Source organism: Gopherus flavomarginatus, chromosome 18 (genome assembly GCF_025201925.1).
Source record: "Gopherus flavomarginatus isolate rGopFla2 chromosome 18, rGopFla2.mat.asm, whole genome shotgun sequence".
In the NCBI taxonomy this organism is placed as follows: domain Eukaryota; kingdom Metazoa; phylum Chordata; order Testudines; family Testudinidae; genus Gopherus; species Gopherus flavomarginatus.
The window spans coordinates 25,885,392-25,908,964 of record NC_066634.1 but is presented as its reverse complement, the minus strand read 5'-3'; the positions used below and the strand labels follow the sequence as shown (position 1 = coordinate 25,908,964).

At 39.4% G+C, this 23,573-nt stretch overlaps 1 protein-coding gene across 4 annotated transcripts in view; it reads right to left on the bottom strand.

Annotated features, from left to right (window-relative positions):
- Positions 1-1,166: 1,166 nt before the first annotated feature.
- The window catches only part of LOC127037045 (leucine-rich repeat and fibronectin type III domain-containing protein 1-like protein), a 235,209-nt gene continuing 212,802 nt past the window's right edge, over positions 1,167-23,573 (bottom strand). For all 4 annotated transcript variants that reach the window (XM_050928477.1, XM_050928476.1, XM_050928479.1 and 1 more), the window contains 2 exons: positions 18,495-19,889; positions 1,167-2,908 (listed from right to left, as the gene is read on the bottom strand). In XM_050928477.1, the coding sequence (XP_050784434.1) occupies positions 2,395-2,908; positions 18,495-19,870 (1,890 nt within the window). In that variant the 5' untranslated portion in view covers positions 19,871-19,889 and the 3' untranslated portion in view covers positions 1,167-2,394. The remainder of the gene's footprint in view (positions 2,909-18,494; positions 19,890-23,573) is intronic.

Genomic DNA, 23,573 nt, shown 5'->3' with positions numbered 1-23,573 from the left:
CCTGTGCAGCGAAGGCTTCATCCGCAGAACCACCTCTACGGAAGCCAGGCAGGGCCAGGAGCTTCTCCACCCTCAGCTTCTGTTCTGAACACTTCTCTGCAACCCAGTTTCATGCCCTCTCCAGCACCCACTTAGGGCAGCAAGCCCGAGCTGCGCACAGGCTTCCTGCCAGACACCTTTAAAATCTCTATAGGTTGTTTTTAAGCCTTAGGCTCAGTCCCTTTAAATGCTCTTAAACGTTCTGTGGTACTAATAAGGGCAAAAATCCACTTAAATTTTTTCCAGATCATCTTTAAAGGAGACATTTTTGGCTGACGATGACCAGAAAGACATGACAAAAGTAGCAACAATCAGCAATTACAACAAGATGGGCTCATGTGGAGTTTCACTGATAGTTCTTACATGCCACACTTGTCCATCTCTCCAGCAGTTGATATCACTAACTGGTGAAGTGGGACTACCAAGGGTTTGTGATAGCCCCACCTGCTGGAAAAGAAGTGGAAAAAACTCAACTATCCCTGAACACAGGTCTCTCCTGGAAAGGAGTGTGGAAATGATTCAGTTACTCTCAACCATGGAGAACTGTTTCCTCAGCAAGGCAATACTTCAGCACCCAGCACTGCTTTTAAAATGTAACTTTCAAAAATATGTTCATGGATTGAATCTTTTTTTTTTTTTTTAAAAAGGTCTTGAAGGCTTCCAGCTCATTGTGACTAATAAGCCTAAAAATGGACCCATTAAAATGTTTGTGTTCAGTTTAATTTCAGTTAGGGAGTCAAATCAGTATCTGGGCCACACCAAATAAACTCTGAATACAGGAGATTATAAAAAGCCCTGACATTGAAGCAATTAAGACTGAAAAAATTAGTTTTTGAACAATTATATTAATTACTTCAGCGTAATGATTGAATAAAATATATTACTTTAATGTTGACAGCAATTAAAGATGTCCAATGTATCTTTTTGCCTATCCCATGCTTTCAGAGCCAACCAGAGAAATATTGCTGGATGTTTAAAGAGAAACTGTTAGAATAAGGATTTCTTTTTATTTTTCAATGATGACACAATCCTTTTAAAGATTTAAACTGTTTTGTTTTGGAAATTAACTTTTCAAGTAATTTCCTTCCTTCTTGTTGTTCCTTATCATCACATAATTTCTTTCAGTTTTATTTATGTAGGGTGTCTTTTTTTTTTTTTTAATTCAACAATTTATTTAAACTCATGGATTGCTCTTAGGTTTTGTAGAAAGTCATTACAAAAACCTAATTTTGGGACTCATTTTGACCTGACAGTACCCCTTTAAACAAAAAGAAGATTTAATTATTAAATATGAATTGTTAAAATGAATTGCACATAAACATTTACATAGTTAATCCTTTGGCCAATTACATTATGCTTCATGCAGTACTACAGAAATAAGAGATTGGTTATCAATGTTATCTGAAGATGCAGTGCCACACAGTGAGATAGTGCAACGCATGTTGGGAGAGGAGAGCTTTAACTTGTGGGTCCTCCCTCTAAAAACACACCAAAAAGAGAGAGCTTAACTTGGTTGACACTTGACACAATTTGAGAGTGGGAGACTAGTGCACAGTTTCCAGTGTGGCAAAGATGTGCACAACACACCATTTCTAATTTAAGTAGCTTTCTGAAGACTTAAATTAGGAAGGATAAAAGTGGGAGCTCCTCCCTGTCTAAGGTGAGGTAAACCTAACTGAAAAGAAAGAGAAGGGTCTTCAAGGCACAGTCTTGAATAATATCAGCCTTTACAAAGCAAACAATATATGCTAGCAATTCTGTACCAGTGAATAGTGCGAGATGATGTCAAAATCCTTCAATTTTCTTTTCCTTATTTGGAGTAGTATTTTGTCCACAGAGGAACCTTTAGTTTTTTCTTTTGTGGATGACATGTATATACAATACACATAGACTGATGAACATCTCAGGATTAACAAGCTGAGAACTTTTTATAACATTTCATTGCTCATTAACAGCTTGGTAGTTGAACTGGTAAATGACTCAACTATCAGAGAAGTTTGAGGTTCCTGAGAGTTGGTCTTGCTGCCAGTTGGTAACTGAATGAATGAATAGTGCATTTTTACTAAGGACAAACCAAGTCAGAATATAGTTATGCTTCTGATTCAATACCACAGGTGTATGCTATAAAAGAAACAGTAAAAAAAAATCTTGTAAATCACACACTTTATATTTAATATATTGAAACAAAAATAGTTAAGAATGCAGGAACTGTTTTACAGATTAAAAAAATATTTTTAAACCATCTGATCTTAAAAATAGACAATAGTAGTGAAGCTTAAAATACAACCACTCGCATTAAAATGTTTTAAGCGATACCACCTTGGCTCGTGTGGTGTGTCCTGCTTTGTCACATTGCTATTGAGATAACGCTTCAGTTGTTAAAAAGGTTGTGTCAGTAAGAGTCATTTGTTCACAATCCAAATCTACAACAGTTTTGCCTTTGATGGAAGTTCCTGAGCATTCCTGATGCAAACTTTCCCATCTCTCTGCAAGTTTGGAACCAGAATGAGCCATTGACCCACTCTGACTACCATTGGTCTGAGAGCAGACATTATTAACTTTAGTATTTTTATTTTTGTGGTGATTGTTGTAGACTTTATACTTCATGAGAAGAATGAAGATGAAAACAAGAACGGAAGCCACAATTATTCCACCAATAATGATGATCATGGTTCCTCCAAGAAACTGGGCATGAAGAGAGCGGCACTGCTTATATTCTTCCTGTGTGGTGAACTGCACACACCCAATCACCCTGGTTGCAGTTAGAGATGTCAGTCCATCATCATAAACAGCAAGAACACAAAGGTCATACTCACGTCCTGCAACCAGATCAGCCAGGAAGAAGGATTTGCTAATGGCCGGGATCATCCTAGAAGGGAAAACGGGTAAAATAAATGCTTGAAATGCAGTGCACCATGGAAAAATGCTTTGCCTGGTCAAGAAATTCAAAGCTACGGTTCACAGAGTAACTTTACTTCTTCCCGCTTCGTCTTCTACCTCACAATACATGCTCTCCCCCATTATTGGAGAAATACTAAAGAGTAAATAGTACAAGGAATTTGCACCTGCGTAGAGATTGTTATTATTGCATGTAAGTAACTACATTTCCTGTGATGCAAGCTTACAGAGTTCTGGTGCACAGCAAATGTACACAGTGGTGCAATCTTAACCTGAATGTTACTTTACAGTGAACTTTAAATATAATTTCCCTTTTTCAAAAAAAGAAAGAATAAGTAAAGACATGGAATAAGAAATACAACCTGAACTGGAAGAGACTTGCCATAACAGAGAAGATAAAAGCAGCCACCTAATGCATAACAGATGAGCATGTTCTATGAACATCTTTTCCTTGAAGTCCCTCCTCCAACTACTGATCAGAGCCAGTCTTGCTTAGTGTATGAAATCTGACATGACTACAAAGCATGGTAGTATAACTCTACTATATGTTGTCTCATTGAAGTGCCAGGGAGTGAGCTAATGGAAGCACGAATCAAAAACAGATCTCAAACTGCAAGTCAACTACCTCTAGGCTATGAACATACATTTTCTCAGCTACTGTAAACTAGCACACCTCCACAGAAATCAATCGAGCTATCTAATTAACACCAACTGAGAATTTGTCGCAGTAACGTATGAAAAAATCTTTTTACACACGCAAGTTCCCTGTAAGCTGCATGGCCGCGCAGCAGCTGCTTTAGCACCATGCAAGCACTCAGGGAACCCACCCGTCTGGGACCTGCTGCAGCCAGGGGAGAGATGCCCCTTCCCCAGCGCCAAAATATCATAGCCCCCAAACTGCTGTGGCTGTAGGAGAGATGCCCCTTCCCAACTTAGCCCTGGACCTGCCCCAGCTGGGGAAGGGGCGACCTGAACCCAGCCTGGACCTGCCGCAGCCAGGGTACCCCTCCCCCAGCCACGTCCTGGACCTGCTGCAGCCGAGGTGCCCCTCCTTGTGGCCTGAACCCGGCCCCAGCCTGGGCGCCCCTCCCCCAGGCTGAACCCTGTCCCGGACCTGCCGTGGCCAGGGAGAGCCTACTCCAACCCAGACCTGCTGTGGTCAGGGGAGGGGCGCCTCTCCCCCCTAGCCCAGGTGCTACTGTGGGGAGAGCTGGGGGAAGTGCTCTCTCCCCACCGTAGCCCCGGAGCATGCTCCTGCACCCCAAACCCCCAGCAGGATCCCTCACCCTCTGTTCTTGCACGTGCACACACACACACACACACACACACACACACACACACACACAGAGTTAAGATCAGCATTTATAAAGAAACAAGCAGCATAAAACAAAGGCTATTCCTATGTAGTCACCCAATCAATTGTAGACTAGTCTAAACATGCTCAGCTTTGAAAATTAGGATTGCCCCCATTCAGCCCAATAAGAGCATCTGTATACAAGCCTGCAACTGCTATAATTTGTTACGTTCTCATAACTTCTATAATTTAATCATTACATAAAAAAGTGTACATCTGCAGAAATTTTTTTTATTTAATACTGTTATCTGTAACATTAAATAAACTGCTGTATAAATCATGCAAGAGTACTTTGTAACTTTAGAAATGTAAGGAATATCAAGTCTTGTGTCTCTTGTTTTGGTGAGAGATTGCCTCAGAGGACCTACAGAAGTGGACTGGGAAGTTTCTTTGAATTTAAGTGGCAAAGGTGTGTGTTGCCCCTTTGCAAAGAGCTCTTTTTTTTTTGTTTTTTTGTTTTTTTTTTTGTTAGGCTGTTCAGTTAAGTAGATTTTAAACAAAAAACAAACTAAAACAGAGTTTTAAACAGAGGGAGCAAAAAACCACTCCCCCTCTCAGTTAGCTTTCACTTATTTAGTACCAGTGATTTCATAAACTAATTACTCCTCTACTTACTTAGTTACTCTCTACTTCATTCTCTAACTACTTCTCTACTGATCTTAAAATTAACGTGTATTTGTGAGCAGTCAATTGTTAACTATTTCCAACATGCTACAGAATTTTACGTTTACTTAATTGATGCATTTCACTGGACTGCATGAAAAAGTTGTATGCTTCATGGCAAATTATTTTATGTAAACAAACCTGCATGTTCAAGCTCTGTCTTGAAAAACAGAAAGAAAGAAAGAAAGAAAACTCAGTAATTAAGAAGAGAGTTGGTTTACCTTGAAAATCTTTGCAGCTAAAATATATAAATATATATGAATGAACTGGAAGAGAAATATGACCAGCAGCAAGTTTTTAGATAGTTATCTTTTTTTTAGGTGTTAGTTCACTAAAACAGGAAATCAGTATAACCATTGAGTTCCACCTCCTCACTACGTAGGGCTGAATATGACAAGACAACAAGAATCTTCACTTGTCACTGACTTCTGGGGGCTTTCTGGGGTGATTATAGCTTGGAGGGTCATACTTCTCCTATATCAGTAAATTCTGTGTTTGAGCATAGTCCAGAATGCAGATAGATTCTAAACTTCCTGGACGTTTTGACAAAACTGTCAGCATATTGCAGAGCAAAATAAACTGTCTTTGACATGCACTGGTTTTCTGATAAAGTTATTTTGAAAGCCACATAAAGAACAAGAGAAACAGACAGGAAGTACTATGCTAAAAGCAGCCATCAAGAACTACTAGAATTCAGGCTTTACCAACACTCCTGTCTTGGACACAAATTTTTAGCAAACAAAATAGGGTACTTCCAGGTACAGTAACATATTTAATTAATCAAACTCTTTGTACTATCTGGCTTATTCAGCAGTCTTTAATGCTGCTTTTTTTCTTCTGTCCTATAACTTTTTGTACTCCATTATTGTGAATGGGTTGGTGTAAAAGTTTGATTAATTAGCGTTAAAAGCTATTTACAGTAGGTAGTGTATTAGAAAAATGAAGTGTTTAGCAGCTAATGAAGCACGTCTATATTCTTTGTAATTAAATGAATAGATGTGGAGTAAACAAGTTCAGATACTTCCAAACAATGGGATTTTTATGTCCTGTGGCACTACATACACATGTTAAATAAACAACAATTAATACTACATTTGAGATGTGCCAGCTCTTTTGAAAACCATTTCCAGCTCTGTAAACTAGAAGAGCCATAGTATTCCTTGCGAGCATGTGTAACACCTAGGATAAGGAGTTACAGACATGGCTCAAGGGAATGTTGCTACCTTGGCTTCTTAGAAAGTCAGAACAAAATCCAGACAAGTCTCCTCCCCTTTTCTTGAAGGTGTTGAGATCACTGAGGTGATTGGAACTGCAGCGTCTAGAAGGTTGGCTTGTTATCTTTATTTTTAGGGTAATCTAATATATGGAAAACTTGATATTCAGTTAATTGAATAATTTATTTTATAAATGATTGTGATAAAATTGTTTTATTATAATAATAATTGGAGGTATTTAATGCACTGTGGGCCTCTTTGAATAACAAACAGCAATGGCTAGAAAAAAGGACGATGAATAGTGGTAACGTTCCTGTAGTCAGCTATGATGTGGTGCACAGACATATTCTAGCTGTATTGTGTGTTCATCACCATGGTATCTGAGTACTTAGAATATACTTGAGAAAATGTCAGCTCCATAGTGATCATGTCTGTTTTCACTTTAGTTTGACCTCCTAACATCTTAAGCAGCATAGACTTTGTGTTATAGGTTTGTAGCAAAATGTAACATGAATGGCATATAATCCTTGACAATCTGAGTGATAAAAGAATTTAGATTTAGGGCATACCGTGATTCTAAATGGGGTAAGACCAATATATGAACCACTGAGTGGACTTATTCTATCTCAAATTAGCAGCTTTCAATGATCAATGTCATTTATTTAAATAATTTAATTCACATGAAAGACATTTCACAATAGCAATAAGGCAACTGCAGGACTGTGTTTATGTGAGATAATCATACCTCTGGGGAATAAGTACTTTGCTGGGCTACTTTTCTTTTTAATGCCTCAGGACAGCTGATGATTTTTGTCTCATGCTAACTACCTGCTGAGTCTCACTGCTTTATTACCTTTACTTGTATGAAAGTTTAGTTGGAAATTAGTTTGCTATTGGTTATACATTGACAAAACTATAAATTTTAGCTTCAAGTCTGTCGAATAAATCATTTCTTTTTAGACAAAGTATACTGTTCCTCCAATTACAGTCTGATCAGTAATTGCTCTTTCTGAAGTTGTACACTCTCAGAGGAATCCAAGCATGGCTCTAAATGTATAAATTGTTCATAAGCACTGTTGTATTGATCTCAAAGGTCAGAAGAGTTAACAGTGTTATAAATTATTTCACTGTCCAACATTAAACAGTGTTATAAAGGTTTGGGGAGTGTGGAGGGCATGTTCTACAGAGGCCTTGGTTTACTCGATTTCTTCGCAAACACCCAGAAGCATTCATTCTAAAGTTGAAAGTTTATTGATCAGTCGCAAGAAATTAAAACAAGCATTTAAACCAGTGATTATGCAAAAAAAAAATCTTTGAAGTCTCTCCTTTTGGAGGCAAAATATCAGTCTCTTATTTTCAGAACAAGCTTTCTTCGATGAAAAGGTTCATTTTACTTTCAGTCCTAATGTATAAAGCATATTTGTTTGTGTTTTTAACATGCAGACAGATACAAGGCAGAGGAGAGACAGGAGAAAAGGAGGGGGATATATGGCTTTTGTGATTATTTGTTTAGAACACTGGTTGGCTGGTCAGTCATGAAAGGATACACTGGCTGTAAGGTCAGCCACAACACCTGTTGCTCGGACCCTGGTTCACATTCCTGTCAAGGACATCAATTGGTTGTTAATTTTCTCCTTAGGCGGGGCAAGATTGTGGTAATCTCATCTTGCTGTGCTGATGCAATGCAGTTAATTTCAGGATTTGATGAAAATCCAAGAAAATAAGACACAGGATAGGAGGAAGAGGGGGTGGAAGTTGGGGGATGTCAGCACAAAAAGTCACAACCTCTGAGCATACCCATTTACCCACTAAGTGAAACTGGTTGAACACCAACCGATATAGAAGGTACATTTTTCCCCAAATAGAAGAAATCTGAATACAGACGCTCCCTGACTTAAGCAAGTGTTCCGTTCCGGAACACCTTGTGTAAGTCGAATTTTGCATAAGTCAGGAATGTAAACCTGACAATTATGCAAAAAAAAAAAGGACCTTTCAGAACTTTTTCCGTAAGTCCAGATTTGTGTAAGTCAGGTTTGCGTAACCTGGGGAGCGTCTGTACGATCAAGAGTATGTGCAAAAGAAGTTGACAGTTCTTAACATTAAATCTTAAACTGTTACTGTGCTGAGGCTGCTGACGGCAATTCAGAAGAGTTCCTCTGGTCTGGATGATGCTATGGCTGAAAATAAAACTTCCTTGCCCACTATCATGGCATAGGAAAAGATTATATAAGGGAAGTTGCGATGCTGATGCCTAAAGGACTCATCCTAATGTGACTCCAATTCATTTTCAGAACAATTGTGCTGTGTTCTTCAATAGAAGAATCACAGTGTTTGATCCTTATTCATTACAGTTAAATAAAAAATCCCAAGGACTATGGAACAAAAGCATCCATTGGGACTTCCTTCTCCAAAAAAGCCTGAACATCTTAGGCAGCTAGGAAACAGCATCCTAGGATCTTAGGTTTGAATGTTCTCTCTGTAATGGAAAGATTGCTGTCCACTATCTAAATCAGAAAGAAGGACACTTGGATAGAATGAGTGGAGGTTAGAGAAGCAAACAGTGCCATGACACAAAGATGAACTAAACAGTTGGATGAATAAATAACCCATAATAGGGAATAAGAATAGTGGAATTAGTGATACAATTTGAGAAGTGCACATTATTAAGTACAGTCACCAGTTTAACACCACACACAATTCCCTTTAGGAAAATAAGGCTTTTCAGGATAAGGTAGAAACAGTGGAAAAGCACAGTAGGGCTAGATGCAGTAAAGGATTTAGGTGTTGCTGAACACTGCAATTCCTAGCTCCTAGGTGCCCTGCTACCGAGTGGAACCCTCAGACCCTGAATTAGGCACCCAGGCTCCTCATGCATTACACGAGAAGCCTGGTCACCAGAGAAAGGGAATGCAGAAGGCCTAAGAAGCCAGCAAGATGAGCAGAGAGCCACCTAAGACAGCCAGTGGGCCATCCAAAGGGAGAGGCAACTATCGCCACTTAAAATTCACAGCCACAAAACCTCTCGTGGAGTTGGCTGCCTAAGCCAGGTCAGCGCTTTCTCATGACAAACAAAAGTGAGACAGAGACCCCGACCCTATTAGTGTGGGAGACCGGTTTTCAAATCCCTACTCTGCCTGATTTGGAGGAGTGATTTGAACCCACTTCTCCAACCTCCCATGTGAGTACCCTAACCACCAGGCTTATTGAGTCTGCTGAGAAAAACATGAAAACAAGATTTAAGAATATGCCCTTTGCACCCTTTCTGCACACCTTCACTTGCCACATCTGCAGATCCCTCCTATAAACCGGTTTACATGTTTTTGCACAAAGATCAGTGATCACCATCCTTAGTTTGATGGTGTCCCTCCCCTTGTGATGGAATAATCACATTATTCCCCCCCACACACTCCTGTAGCCACAAAAGAGAGTCTTGTACCAAAGTCATTGACACATTTGAGCCTCTTTCCTGACCTGAGCTTTTCAGTCCCTACTTTCTTTTTTTATTTTAATCTTTGTTCCTCTCGCTGAAATGTTTGCATCCCAATTTTGGGGCTTTTGAGCTCTTGTTCAATTGTTCCCCTGTTTCACTCAAAGGCTAATAGATGCTGCCTGGATGAAGGTATCTGTAACAGTGTGAAAATGTCAGCCTTCATTCCTGAAACAAACAGGCATCCTGGACTTCACCACCTGTCCTGCTAGAATTATTTCTGTAGGTAGGACAGGGTGGCTTCACCAGAGTCTATTGCACAGTTTAGACTGATGCTGCAAAAGCCTCTGCTTCCACACATTTGCTCTCAGTCCATTACTCTCCTGCTGGAAATGGGCTCCACTGCTGCTTTACTCCACCTGCTGTTTTCCTTCTGGAAGTTATTGGTGGTGTCAGTTACTGCTTTGCACAACTTACTGCTGACCAGGTGAGCAGAACTGCTGCGAGGCTCTGTTTTTACTGTCCATATGATTGGAATTGCAGCTGAGTTCTAGCCAAACAAGATAACTACACCTCTCACCTCACCACTTTCAGGTGAAAAGGGTCCAGTGATTTAACAGACCCACCAGACTCCCTATTCTGTGAGAAATAATACTTGCAATAAACTAAAAAACTCATGCATCTGACGAAGTGGGTATTCACCCACGAAAGCTCATGCTCCAAAACGTCTGTTAGTCTATAAGGTGCCACAGGATTCTTTGCTGCTTTTACAAAAAACACACACATTCTTTTTACTTGAATCTTGACTCTGTCCAGTGCCTCTGCCCCAACCATGGCAACCACCAGTCTCTGTCAGGGTGATCCTGAACCCCATCATCAGCCAACCATTGCCCAGGTGATTCCCAACAGGGCCAGCTCCAAAATATCAGCCCCAAGTACAAAATTTAGCCAAGCTATACCCCAATGTCCCCAAACAATCCACAGCTGTAAATATGTAAACAGGGCACTGCTTCCCTCAGGTGACTTCCATGCTTCCCAGCAGGTGACAGCAGAGAACACAGATGATATAGACAGGGCTGGATCAGGCTTTTTTGCCACTCGCAGCGACGGAGAGGGGGAAAAAAAAAAAGCTGCGATCAGCGGCACTTCGGCAACAGCTCTACCGTCCGATTCCTCAGTGGCAACTCGGCGGCTGGTCCTTCGCTTTGAGAGGGACTGAGGGACCCGCTGCCAAACACCCAGATGTGCCGCCCCTTCCCTTTGGCCGTCCCAAGCACCTGCTTCATTCGCTGGTGCCTGGAGCTGGCCCTGGATACAGAAATGAGGTACTGAGGAGAACACAGTTGATATTTAAATAAGGTACAGCCTTGCTCAGTCATCACCCCTTGCTCTCCAGCAGATGCCAGCAGAGCTCTCACTCAGTTACCTCCCTTCTCTGCTAGGCTTCAGGCTACAGGATTTACAAACCTTTCTTCTCTAACAACTGGCTTGTCTCCAAATGGTATATTAGAAAGCATAAACATAGCAAACACCACACAATTTTCAATGTAACAAATAAGAGTAGGGAGGTGAATAGATGTGTGTGCTAGTCTTTTTTAAAAAAATGTTATTTAATTGTTCCTCTATGATTAAATCCAAATAAATTGGTTTCTAACAAAACTACACGTGTTACATTGAAAATGGTTTCACTTTCAGCCATATTGTAACACGCTTTGTCTCAATGTCACAGAAGGGACATTACATAAAATATCGATGCCTAGAAAAAAATATAAATACTATATACTACACAGAAAAAAGCAACGTTAGCTTGAAATATCATACAGCAAATCTTTAAGGGAAAAATATTTATCTTCCTGCTTATAAAGGCACACCACTGAAACAGAGAAAATAAATGGACCAGTGAGTGAAAAGCTTGATTGGTTTTTCCCCGTAGATGAAACCATACAAAACCCATTGGAACATGCACTAAGTACTGTACTCTGGAGTGTGGAGAAATTTATGCCATTAAAATAGTCATTTTAAGTGTAAAAGAATTGGAGAACTGGAGCATTTCCTATAATAAATAAGCATTTCCAAATATTAAACCACTGGAGACTTCAGCTATAACTTGATTGCATGCACAGTTATGCAAATATAATTTGAAGTCCAATGGAAGAATTACTTCCTGAACATTTAATGCTTAATATGTACATAATATATAGGGTAAAACTGTCAAAAGTGCTTAAGTGACTTAGAAACATTTGAAAATTTTTCTCCTATACACGTACAGTATCCGTAAACAACAGTGTATATCCATAATAGCAAACATAGTGGTGGTATGTATGAACTGAGAAGTAATTATGGCCTCCTTCTGCTTAATGAATGAAAACAGTACTCATCTCACCACTGTTATATTTCACAATTTTAGTCTATAATTGTCTCTCAAATTACACCTATCCTACTGAGCACCATTAGCAAGTGCCATTTTAAACATAATAGCTGAGTTGCAGATTCTCAACAAAATGCATCAAGCAGACATGATACCTGGGAAATGAATATAATACATTCAGTTAAACATTTATAAGCAACTTCTCAAGTAAAATAAACATCTCCTTGATATAATGGTTCATTTGTTTTTTACCAAAGTTCAGTGTAAATCCATGTTGCTCCCTTTAGAAGCATATGGCAACAGAAAGCATCATGTGTATATTTTAAATACAAATGAGAGTGAAAAAAAGGATAAATTAAACATCACTGAAATTGCATGTAATAATCCAGTAAATATAAGCAATTATCATTTTGATGTGCAAGTAAAATATAATTAGTTTTCACATTATTCTATGTCATCATGGTAAAGGACGGTGAACAGCTTGTGTGTGCCTGGACTGGTAGATATGCATAACAGTTTTGCAAGGTTGTAATTGCTCTCTCTTTCTCTCTTATTTTGGACTTTATCCTGGATCCCTAGTGCACCCAGCGATGTAAGAAACAGTTTTGGGTGTGTAAGAAATATGCAACACATCTTATCTTGTGCCTGTATGTATAATACTGTATACACAAAGCAAGGGTCAGACTAGAAAAATACAGATGATGTTATTCGTCCTGGACTCTGCTGATCTGTGTTGCCAAAGTGAGATATCATCCACTATGCAGATCTTCATGATCTGATTGGACCTTTTCTTTCCTCTGTATTGTGATCAGCACTGAAATAAAGTAAATGGCAACACCATTAACTGTTATTAAATTTCTCAGTTATCACCAATTAATATTGATGGGGCAGTTCACTTAGAGGTATTGTTTCAGGCTGTTTGCAGACTCATGCAGAGATCACTGCATCAGTTATGCCAACATAGTTATGTTGGTCAGAGGTGTGATGAAGTGTGATCTCTGACTGACATAGCAGTCTTGCAGAAGTCCTTGGTGTAGATGCAATTATACTGCACTTTTGCTGGTATTATAGCTTTTTTTTTGCTGCAGGTGGGGAGAGGCTGGAATAAAATATACCAGTAAAAGCACAGTTGTGGAGTATAATCTGCATCCACACTAGTAGACCTGGCCTTACATATGGATCATATTTGCAATGTTTGTTTTGCAGTCATGAGGAAGAATTTTTTGGGGGGTTTTTTGTTTATTTTTTACACAGATTCATAGCTTATAAAAGTCATAGATAAGGCCAGAAGTGACCACTATGATCATCAAGTCTCATGTCCTTCATAACACAGGCCATAGGACTTCCCTGAATTAATTCCTATTTGAACTAGAACACAGGATAGCTTAGATTCTGGACCACAAGGTGGCAACCACCAGGGAAAAAAATGAGAGTTTGCCAAGGCAGTGCAAACTGACTCACGAGTCAAAGATCAATATATAAGATACACCTGTGAGTACAGATATCTATATCAGGCATAATTTCAATTTCCCCTTAACACACAGACAAATAATTGGTCTCTGAAATTAATAACCAACATGAAACTGATCTGGTAAGAAAAATGTGGCATACAATTTGGCGGGGGGGTGGGAAGAGACTTTCCTGATTTATGTGGCTTTAAACTTAACTTTCTATTCACACAGTTATTTTGGACGGAATTATGCTGAGAGGTAGAGCTAGTTTGTGCATAATGTAAGCAATTATATTTGTATGCCCTGTGGCCTGAAGCCTACAAGAGTTGGAAGGTAAGTGAGTGGGCTCTCTGCAGGCATCTCCTGCCAAAGCGGACTGAGTGAGGCAAAACCTTATTTAAATACCAACTGCATTCTCCACAGTACCTGATTTACATATCAGCTGTGTTCTTTGCTGTCACCTGCCTGGAACGCAAGGGGAGTTGACTGAGCGAGGCAGTGCCTCATTTACATATTATCTGTGGATTGTTTTGGGGGGCACTGGGGAATAATTTGGCTATACTTTGTACTTAGTGCTGATATTTTGGAGATGACCCTGTTGTGAACCACCTGGGTATTGCCTGGACAATGACTGGGTTCAGTGTCACTCTGATGAAGAGTAATGTTTGCTGTGCTTGGGTAAGAGGCCCCAAGAAAAATTAAGAGAAAAAGATAATCATTGATTTCAGTCTGATGGTGAGTTTGTCTGTTAAATAGTAAGGGTTCTGTGTACTGTTCTTTATAGCACTATTTTTTTTCTAAAAGAACTGAGCTAAAAGTATTAGCTGTATCCTATGATAAAAGCAGAGCAGTTTATCTAATCCTACACCAGAAACCACAGTGTATGGACAAAGCTAGGTAGCAAATCTCATCCTAGTTGAGAAACCATCCGTAGACAGCAGAGTAGCTGATCCAGGTCACTAGCAACACCTAGGTGAGAGTAATCAATCAGCAGTCAAATGATGGAGCAAAGTAGCAGTTTGGCTAATAAATGAGAGCTTTCACTGGTGTTGCTGAGGGCTGAGTGTACGGGGAACAGCTGTTTGGTTCTGTGGGGAGCAGATCTGAAGGGTTCTGAGCCCCACATCTCATCTGCTTAAGAACTCTGCTGAGACCTCCCCAACCCAGCATCACAGCTGAATGTCACTATAACTGGTCAAGTAGTAGATTCCCAGAGCTGCTTTGGCAATCGAAACCCAGTATCTCCTTGGGACTGCATGGCCAACTAATTGTGAGAGGGGAGCTGGGAAGGTGACAACGTCCCATTAGCCGCTCATGGCTCATTTTGAGAATGGACATAGGTGGGGACTGTGACTCCTGCATCTTGGGGCTACAGTGATAGAAACAGTAAAGATTTAAGGTTTAAACAAGTTGCCCTGTCATTTCCCTTCCCTCTTCCTGATAAAGTTTTCATGTTTAAACTCTTTGATTACTGTGCTTCTGAGTAGGAAATAAAATGCCTATCAATGGTACCTACCAATGGTGCCCAGAGGTTCCCAGGCAACTGGGTGGGGACTCGAACAAGAGTTATTTCTGTGTTGGGAAAAAAAAATGCTAGAAAGTAGGATCAGGCCCTTGATTGCTGCCAACATCACTGTCAGAAGAGTTGCATATTTTTGGATGCATTTTCATCATTTACTTTTAGCCCCTAATTATTTTCAATGAGCATCATTAAAATTATATTAAATAGGGAAGCTAGTGCAGTAGCGTAATGTCAGGGAGCCACTACATGTCCATCGCAGAGCTCTACATCTTCACACAATCACTAATTTATCCTCACCATCCTCCTGTGAAACAGACTGGTTGCATTATCTCTATTTCACAGATTGGGATCATGCCATGGTTAAGTGACTGGCCCACGAACACACAGGATTAGCATGGTATTTGGAGATTGCTAGTTCTCATTATTCTGCACTACTGACTAATCCATGCAACTAAACATAAACATTTATGACATGGCACAAACAATGTAACAATATCTCAGATAACCACGCATACAGAATTAAAGCACAATTACCAGTCTCTGTCAATTCAGTAGAACACTTCTGTTAAGAATCTGTATTTGCTAATTACTCACTGTGGGAGCTGAACAACATATGAATTTCAATCTTTAAGGAACCTATTATACTATAGATTATTATATTTTAGTATTTTGAATCATTGCTCTGTGATTTGAAACATAATTTCTATGATAGCTTTGTGGCCAAACTGAGCCTCTCCATTTACAGAGATCTGGGCTGTGAAATGTGAAAGGAATGTGCAAAGACATTTTAAAAACATTTCTTCCAACAAATTCTTTTCTAGGAACAAGGTAATCTAGTAGCACCAATTAATTTAGCTGTTTTCAGACTGTCTTATTTAAAGAGATTGTATGAGTCATTTATATATTTATAAAGATTTAGAAAGCTCAATAGGCATAATTTAAAACTGTTCCCATTGTTTTGGAATATGTCAGAGTATCTAACTTGCCATTATTCCAGGAGATGAAGAAGGGTGTAAAATGACTCTTGTATGCCAAAGGGAACTTTTTGCAAAGAATTCAGCTCACAGTGTTTAGCGTTTCACAGATTCAAGAGCTGATACAGAATCACCACCTCCCATTAGCTAGTCAACAGCAGACATACTTTTACCCCTTACTAAAATTAGCACTACCCATAAAGTAGATCACTAACGAAACCAAGAAGTGTGAAGGAAAGATACTTATTTACTGGAGACTTAGGCCTATCCAGTGGCAGTGCTTATCTGCACTCTGTCAGTTTTTACAGGCCTTCGCTAATAATTCTAATGTATGATATAAATAACGGCCCAAACAACCCCTACCTGCAGCATCTTGTCTAAGATTAATACACTTTTCTTATGAACTTTAGGACAAATTTGTCCTGTGGCCCACTGAAGCTAACCAACTTCTTATACTTTTTATTCTGATTATCTGTAATTTACTTCATGGGGTTCATATTTCATGCCACTATTTTTCTCATGAAACGAAGCACTAAAACTTCTCGGCATGGAGTACATTGCTCTCCATTTTTCAAAAACTGAATTTTCCGAGAACTCAGTGGTAGGTTTTCATCAAGGCACAAAGAGAATAAATAAGCAATACAAGCCTATAGATATTCACATGCTGCGGTTCCTGCAAGAACTAGACATTTGAGGAAATGTTTTCAGCAACATTCTTCTCTGGATTATCTACTCAGAGCTGAGTAAAGGCATTAATAATATTGAACCTTAGCTTGAGTTTACACCTTTCTACCCATGACAAATGGTGCAGAAAAACATTTGCATTTTACATCAGGATATGACAACAGCAGAATGTTTATTGTCTTCATAGGGCTAGAAAATGTTTATCTTTAAAAGACCTAAGTGATTTAGGAGCGCAAGTTCTAACATTCCACCTGTAAACCTTACCTCAAAGACTTGTAAAAACAGTTATTTATATTTAAAAGAAAAACAAACATTAGGTTTCTGATGGGACTATATTTAGAATAGCAGAAATCAGAGGTACAAAAAGTCCCATTGTAGCATCTATCCCATACCCTTTTCAGTGTAGCTCTGTTCCCTGTACTATATTTTCCATAGCATTATCCAGTCTATTTTAAATCTACTGGGCCTGATTTTCCTCTCACTTACATTGGTATAAACTGGGAATAACTCAATTGAAATCAAAGGCATTATAACACAGGAAAACTGGTGAGAGAGGAGAATTAGAACCATTATTTTTAGAAATGTTGTCATCCTTCTGGAATCTACAGTATGAAATACTGATTGATATGCTCAAATGCTAGTTCCTGATTCAACTATGATCTTCCCAGTTTATTTGCAAAAAGGACTATAAACAGAATGACAGAGCACATACTGCAAATGGGAGCAGAAACACACACAATCTGCATGATGCCTATCAACATCTATGAGGGTCAAATAGTTAAGCCAAACAAGTTTTACAACTTGCCCCCCCAACCCTCCAAATGGATATTTCGGAGCCTCTCAATGCCAAATTGGTGCAAAATACACTATGTTACCATTTCAACTACATGTGCAATTCACGCTGTTGAATTTAGCCCAGTGCATCCCCAAAATAGTAGTATAAATTAAATATGCAATGCTGGAAACTGATTAGGGGCATGTGCCATAATGTGTATGAGACAAAGAATTAGAAATATATATCTTCATGAGTACATTAGGGTGACCAGACAGCAAGTGTGAAAAATAGGGACAGTGGGTGGGGGATAATAGGAGCCTATATAAGAAAAAGACCCAAAAATCAGGATTGTCCCTATAAAATCGGGACATCTGGTTACCCTAGAGTACATTTATAGTATATATAATACAGATACCTAAAGCAAGTCCCTACATTTAGTATTCTGAATATTTTCTCTTCCCCTATATTTTTAGATGGATCAGAAACATGTTTAGTTAGCATAAAATGTAAGTGATATTTCACTGATCTTTTGCTTAAAAATACAGATGGATTCAATGTTATCCATATGCAAAAAGTCACCATTCTTGTGATTCAAAGTCCCTGCATTAACTAGTTAATGGAACTGTTTCGAAACCTTGGGAGCCATTTTGATGCAAGTAACTCTGCTAAAGCTCATGAAATTAGTCCATGGCCACGCCCAGCAGTTGGAAGATCTGGGTTGTAATTCCTTACTCTGCCACAGTCTTGTTGTGAGAACTTGGGCAAGCCACTTCACCTCTCTCTCTATATCATTTAGAAAATGTGGAGAATACTCATCAACCTCATACAGGCTGTTGGATTGTAAAGCTTAATTCCTGTCTATGAAGTGTTTGGAGATCCTTGGATGGGAGGCACCATAGAAGGTAATGTATTATTAGTAATATTTATTATAATTCCTCAGTAATGGGAGACAACAAATGGAAAATGGGCTATGAAAAGCATTTCCCCATTGCTCCTTTCATTACACAGTTAATGCCTGCAACATATCTGGCATTTTATCAGGGAATTTTAAATATACAACCATTTTCTCTTATTCCTGTTTGTTAGTTCACAATGACAATTGAATTGCTATGTGAATAGGATTACCTGTAAACTAGTATATCATCAGAAGAGCTGTTATACTGAATCTGGTACATTCGTATTCCAGGAATATAATGCTGGGAAGGCCACTGTATGAGAGCAGAGGATGAGGTCAGCTCAGCAACCACAACCTTCTTCTCTTGCTGAGCTTTAGTTTCATTAGGGAAACTTGATTTAGCAGATATAAGAATGTCTGAAGGCCCAGACTCAGCATCTTTATCACAGTTGGTACTGTTAGCAAGATGAGGATAAGGATTAACAACAAGTTCAACAGAAGCTGTAGACTCTCCTGCAGCATTTGATGCTATACAGGTAAATGTACCTTTTTCTGTCAAAGAAGTAGTCAAAATATCCAAAGTTCCATTCTCATAGGAAATTGTCCTAGATGTATTGGAGACCAACTTCCCCTCGGGGGAAATCCAGCGAACATAGGGATCCGGGTCACCAACTGCTTTGCACTTCAAAGAGACACTCTGGCCCTCCATAACCACCAGTTTTGGCGTTCGATGTGTTATCATTGGAGGTTCACAGACAAACTCCTGCTCTTTAATGGACCAAAAGTACTTGCCCATCAATTCTGGTGGTGAGGCACATGTTTCTAGATCATCTTCTCTGGTAAGGCGTCTCAGCCACACTAATTCACAGTTGCAGTGTAGAGGATTCCCTCCAAAGCTAAGCACCAGAGAGGACAATGGAGACCCTTTAGATTTAGCATACACAGGGATTCTGGAGAACAGGGGATCAGGGGGAATTTTTTTCAATTTGTTGGATGTCATGTCCAATCGAGCAAGTTTGTGAAGATTTGAGAAGATTCCTTCTGGAACAAACTCAATGAGGTTGTGATCCAAACTGACTGTATTGACATTAGAAAGCTTTCCAATTGTATCCCAAGGAATATTAACAAGATTATTATATGATAGATCCAAGTCCTCAAGTGTTTCAATAAAGTCATCTAAAGATCCAGGAGAAATAAAGTTCAATTGATTGTTACTGAGTATTAAGTGGCGAAGATTAATTAAACCTTTGAAATGATCCTCGTTGATACAAGTCAGTCTGTTACTATCCAAATGTAATGCATGAAGGCCCTTAAGATCAAAAAATGCATAAGGCATGATTTGACTTATTGTATTTCTTGATAGTGTCAAGTGAATAAGGTTTGTCATGTTTGCAAAATCCTTTCTTCTAAGTGTGGTGATGAAGTTATCCATTAATCTTAGTTCTGCTGTTCTCCTGTCAATGCTGGGGGGCACAAAGAGAAGCCCAGTCTTCGTACAGAGGATGGTGAAGGATGGAGATAGGTTTTGACACATACACCGCTTTGGACACATCATAGCCTTCACAGCAGTGCTAATAACCAATAGATAGATAACCAGCCTTTCCATTGTAAGAAAGATAGTAAACCTAAAGGAGAAAACAAGAAATCCAGATAAAGCCATTTTAATAACAAAAACTTTGAAAGATCATTTACCTCTAAACATTTGTTATAATTATGGCTTCTGAATAAATCAGACATGCAATTCTAGGCATTACTGAAATGACTTAATTGATAATGTTAGCCTGGGAATCTCCTGAGCTAAGCCATTAAAATTCTTAGCTCACTTGATCTGGTTATCTTATCATAAGAACTCACAGGCCTGATTGTAAAGCAAAAGTACATTGCTCTCTGAGGTTAACAGAGGTGTAATAAGACTGTAGGAGAGATCTGCTATTTGTGGGAACTGAAGCACTGATCTTGAGAATCAATTACCACTCCTCCAGGAGCTAGCTCTTCACAGACAAGCATTAATGATGGCTTTGGAGGTGACTTGTCCTGCCTTACAAGTTAGAAGGAAATGTTGCACAATGGTGGTAGCAAGTGAGGTAAATACTAGGGAAAAAAAATTGAATGATGGGGATTACATAGGATCTATTCATTTACAGGGACCTGAAGCTTCCAGAGGTAAAAGTTCTCTTTCTCGCCACACACTTTGTTTAGGAGATGTTTTATGAGCAGCCCAAATTAACATTCTTTTTCACATTAAATTAGATTTTATGTTCTTCCTAGTTGGGGCCCTGTCTGTGAGTGATACAGCACTTAACACAATGATTCTGATTCTGACTGCAGCCTATGAGAGTCCAACAATACCAGAATGTACAATAACCGAAAAGGACAAATTACATACAATGGGCTGCACATCCACTGTCATAAATAAAAATCCATCAGTAACCACTCACGGCAGGCATAATAAAAATAAGACTTCTCAAATCTTCACTCCATTTCTTTCCTAAATGCCTGGGGAAAAAGACAGGCTGTGTTAAGAAGGTTAAAAGCATAAGAATGGCCACACTGGGTCAGGCCAATGTTCCATCTACTCAATATCATGTCTTCTGACAGTTGTCAATGCCAGGTGCTTCAGAGGCAACGAACAGAATAAGGCAATTATTGAGTGATCCATCCCCTGTAGTCCAATCCCAGCTTCTGCCAGTCTGACATTTAAGGAGCATCCTAACCATTTAGGCTAATAGCCATTGATGGACCTATCCTCCATGATCTCGCCTAGTTCTTTTTTTAAAACGAGTTATACTTTTGGTCTTCACAACATCCCTTGGCAATGAGTTCCACTGGCTGATTGTGTGTTGTGTGAAGACCTACTTCCTTATGTTTGTTTTAAAACTGCTTACTTATTAATTTCATCAGATGACCCCACCTTCTTGTGCTATGTGAAGGGGTAAATAACACTTTCCTATTCACTTTCTCTACACCATTCATGATCTTATAGTCCTCTATCATTCTCCCTTAATCATCTCTTTTCTAAGAAAATCTCTCCTCATATGGAAGCTGTTCCATCCCCTAATCATTTTTTGTGCCCTTCCTTGTATCTTTTCCAGAACTGCATGCAGTATTTAAGGTGTGGGAGTACCATGGAATTATACAGTGGCATTATAATATTTTCTGCCTTATTACCTCTCTCCTAATGATTCCTAACATTCTGTTAGCTTTTTTGACTGCTGCTGCATATTGAGTGGATGTTTTCAGAGAACTATCCATGATGACTCTAAGATTTCTTTCTTGAGTGTAACAGCTAATTTAGATCCCATCATTTTGTATGTGTAGTTGGGATTATGTTTTCCAATGTGCACTACTTTGCACTTATCAACATTGAATTTCATCTGCCATTTTGTTGCCCGATCACCCAGTTTAGTGAGATCCCTTTGTATCTCTTTGCAGTCAGTCTTGGACTTAAATATATTGCATTATTTTGTATTGTCTGCAAACTTTGCCACCTCAGTATTTACCCCCTCTTCCAGATCATCTATGAATATGTTCAATGGCACTGGCTCCAATATTTACTTCTTCCCATTGTGAAAACTGGCTATTTATTCCTTTCATTTGCTTCCTATATTTTATCCAGTTACTGATCCATGAGAAGTTCTTCTCTCTTTTCCCAAGACTGCTTATTTTATTTAAGAGTCTTTGGTATGGGACTTTGTTAAGGACTTTCTGAAAGTCCAAGTACACTATATCAACTGTATTACCCTTGTCCACATGCTTCTTGACACTCTCAAAGAACTCTTAATACATCTCTACCCTGATATGACGCGGTCCTCGGGAGACAAAAAATCTCACCGTGTTATAGGTGAGACCGCGCTATATCAAACTTGCTTTGCCCCCTCAGTTCCTTGTTCCCTGACCACCCCTTCCTGAAACCCCCGTCCCTAATTACCCCAAGGACCCCACCCCCTACCCAATCCGTCCCCTGACTGCTCCGACCCCTATCCACCCTCCCCCCCCAACAGGCACTCACTGGCAGTGGAGGGAAGTGGAGCAGCCTGGCCCCAGTCTGCTCCACTCCACCAGCTCCCAGGCGCGGCACTCCATTTCCCATCGTCGGTGAGTGCGGAGAGGTTGGGGAAAGGATCCCCCCCCCCCCGCACTCACCTGCGGTGAGAAGTGGAATGACGCGGCCCCAGCCTGCTCCACTTTCTTTGCCCCGGCCCCAGCCGTGTCGCTGGGGGGCTGCTGGGGAAAGGTCCTGCACTCACCTGCAGCGGGAACTGGAGCGCCATGGCTGGGAGCTGGCAGAGTGGAGCTGGCTGGGGCTGGGCTGCTCCGCTTCCTACTGCCGATGAATGCAGGGAGGTTGAGGAAAGGACGCCCTCCGCACTCACCGGCGGTGGGAAGCGGAGTGATGCGGCCCCAGCCAGCTCCACTTTCTGGTACCAGTGAGTGCGGAAGGCATCCTTTCTTTGGTATTTTTCTGTCTACAAGAATGTTAAATTGAATTACATTATGATCACTATTACTGAATGGTTCGTTTATACACCTCTTGGACCAAATCCTGTGCGCCACTTAGGACTAAGTCAAGAATTGCCCCGTCCCTTGTGGGTTCCAGGACTAGCTGCTCCAAGAAGTAATTAATTATCCTAGCTGATCAGGAGCACTGGTAGTAATGGAAAAAGATAAAATAAGTTTTAAAATAATAATAACTAGTACAATGATGATAATAATACTCACAATGAATTACAATAAATTAAAAATAATATAAAATTTAATTGATAATGTAACTAAAATACTAATTCAGCGTTAAGAAAATGTATTTTATTCAAATTAAATTACAAAGTCTCTGTAATACATTGTCAAATGGGGAAGAGTGAAAAGTTGTAATATTCTATTTAAAATCACTTTAAAGGTATATCTGAAAAGGACATAATTCCAGAAAACTTCTTTGAAGAAAAAATGTAGTAATGTGATGTCACATTACTACAGTTTTTCTGGAAAACACATTTGCTAGTTTAAAAAAAATCAGTTTTCTAATTTTGTTTTTTGCAGTACTTCATTCTACTACCCTACTGTGTATTAAATTATAACTGTGAGGAGCAAAATGAAATTCTTTTCTTTTAAAATATATTTATACGTTCAAAAATACATATCCCCTGATATACATGGCATCTGAGATCCAGCACATTAGTCTAAGTATCCATTATGTTCTAATTAGTTCAGGATAACAGACATAAAAATCAGTAAAGAGGAACATACAGTAGTTACATTATTCAATAAAAAAGATTTGGGATTAACTACATTTTAAAATTTGCAAAAGTCATATT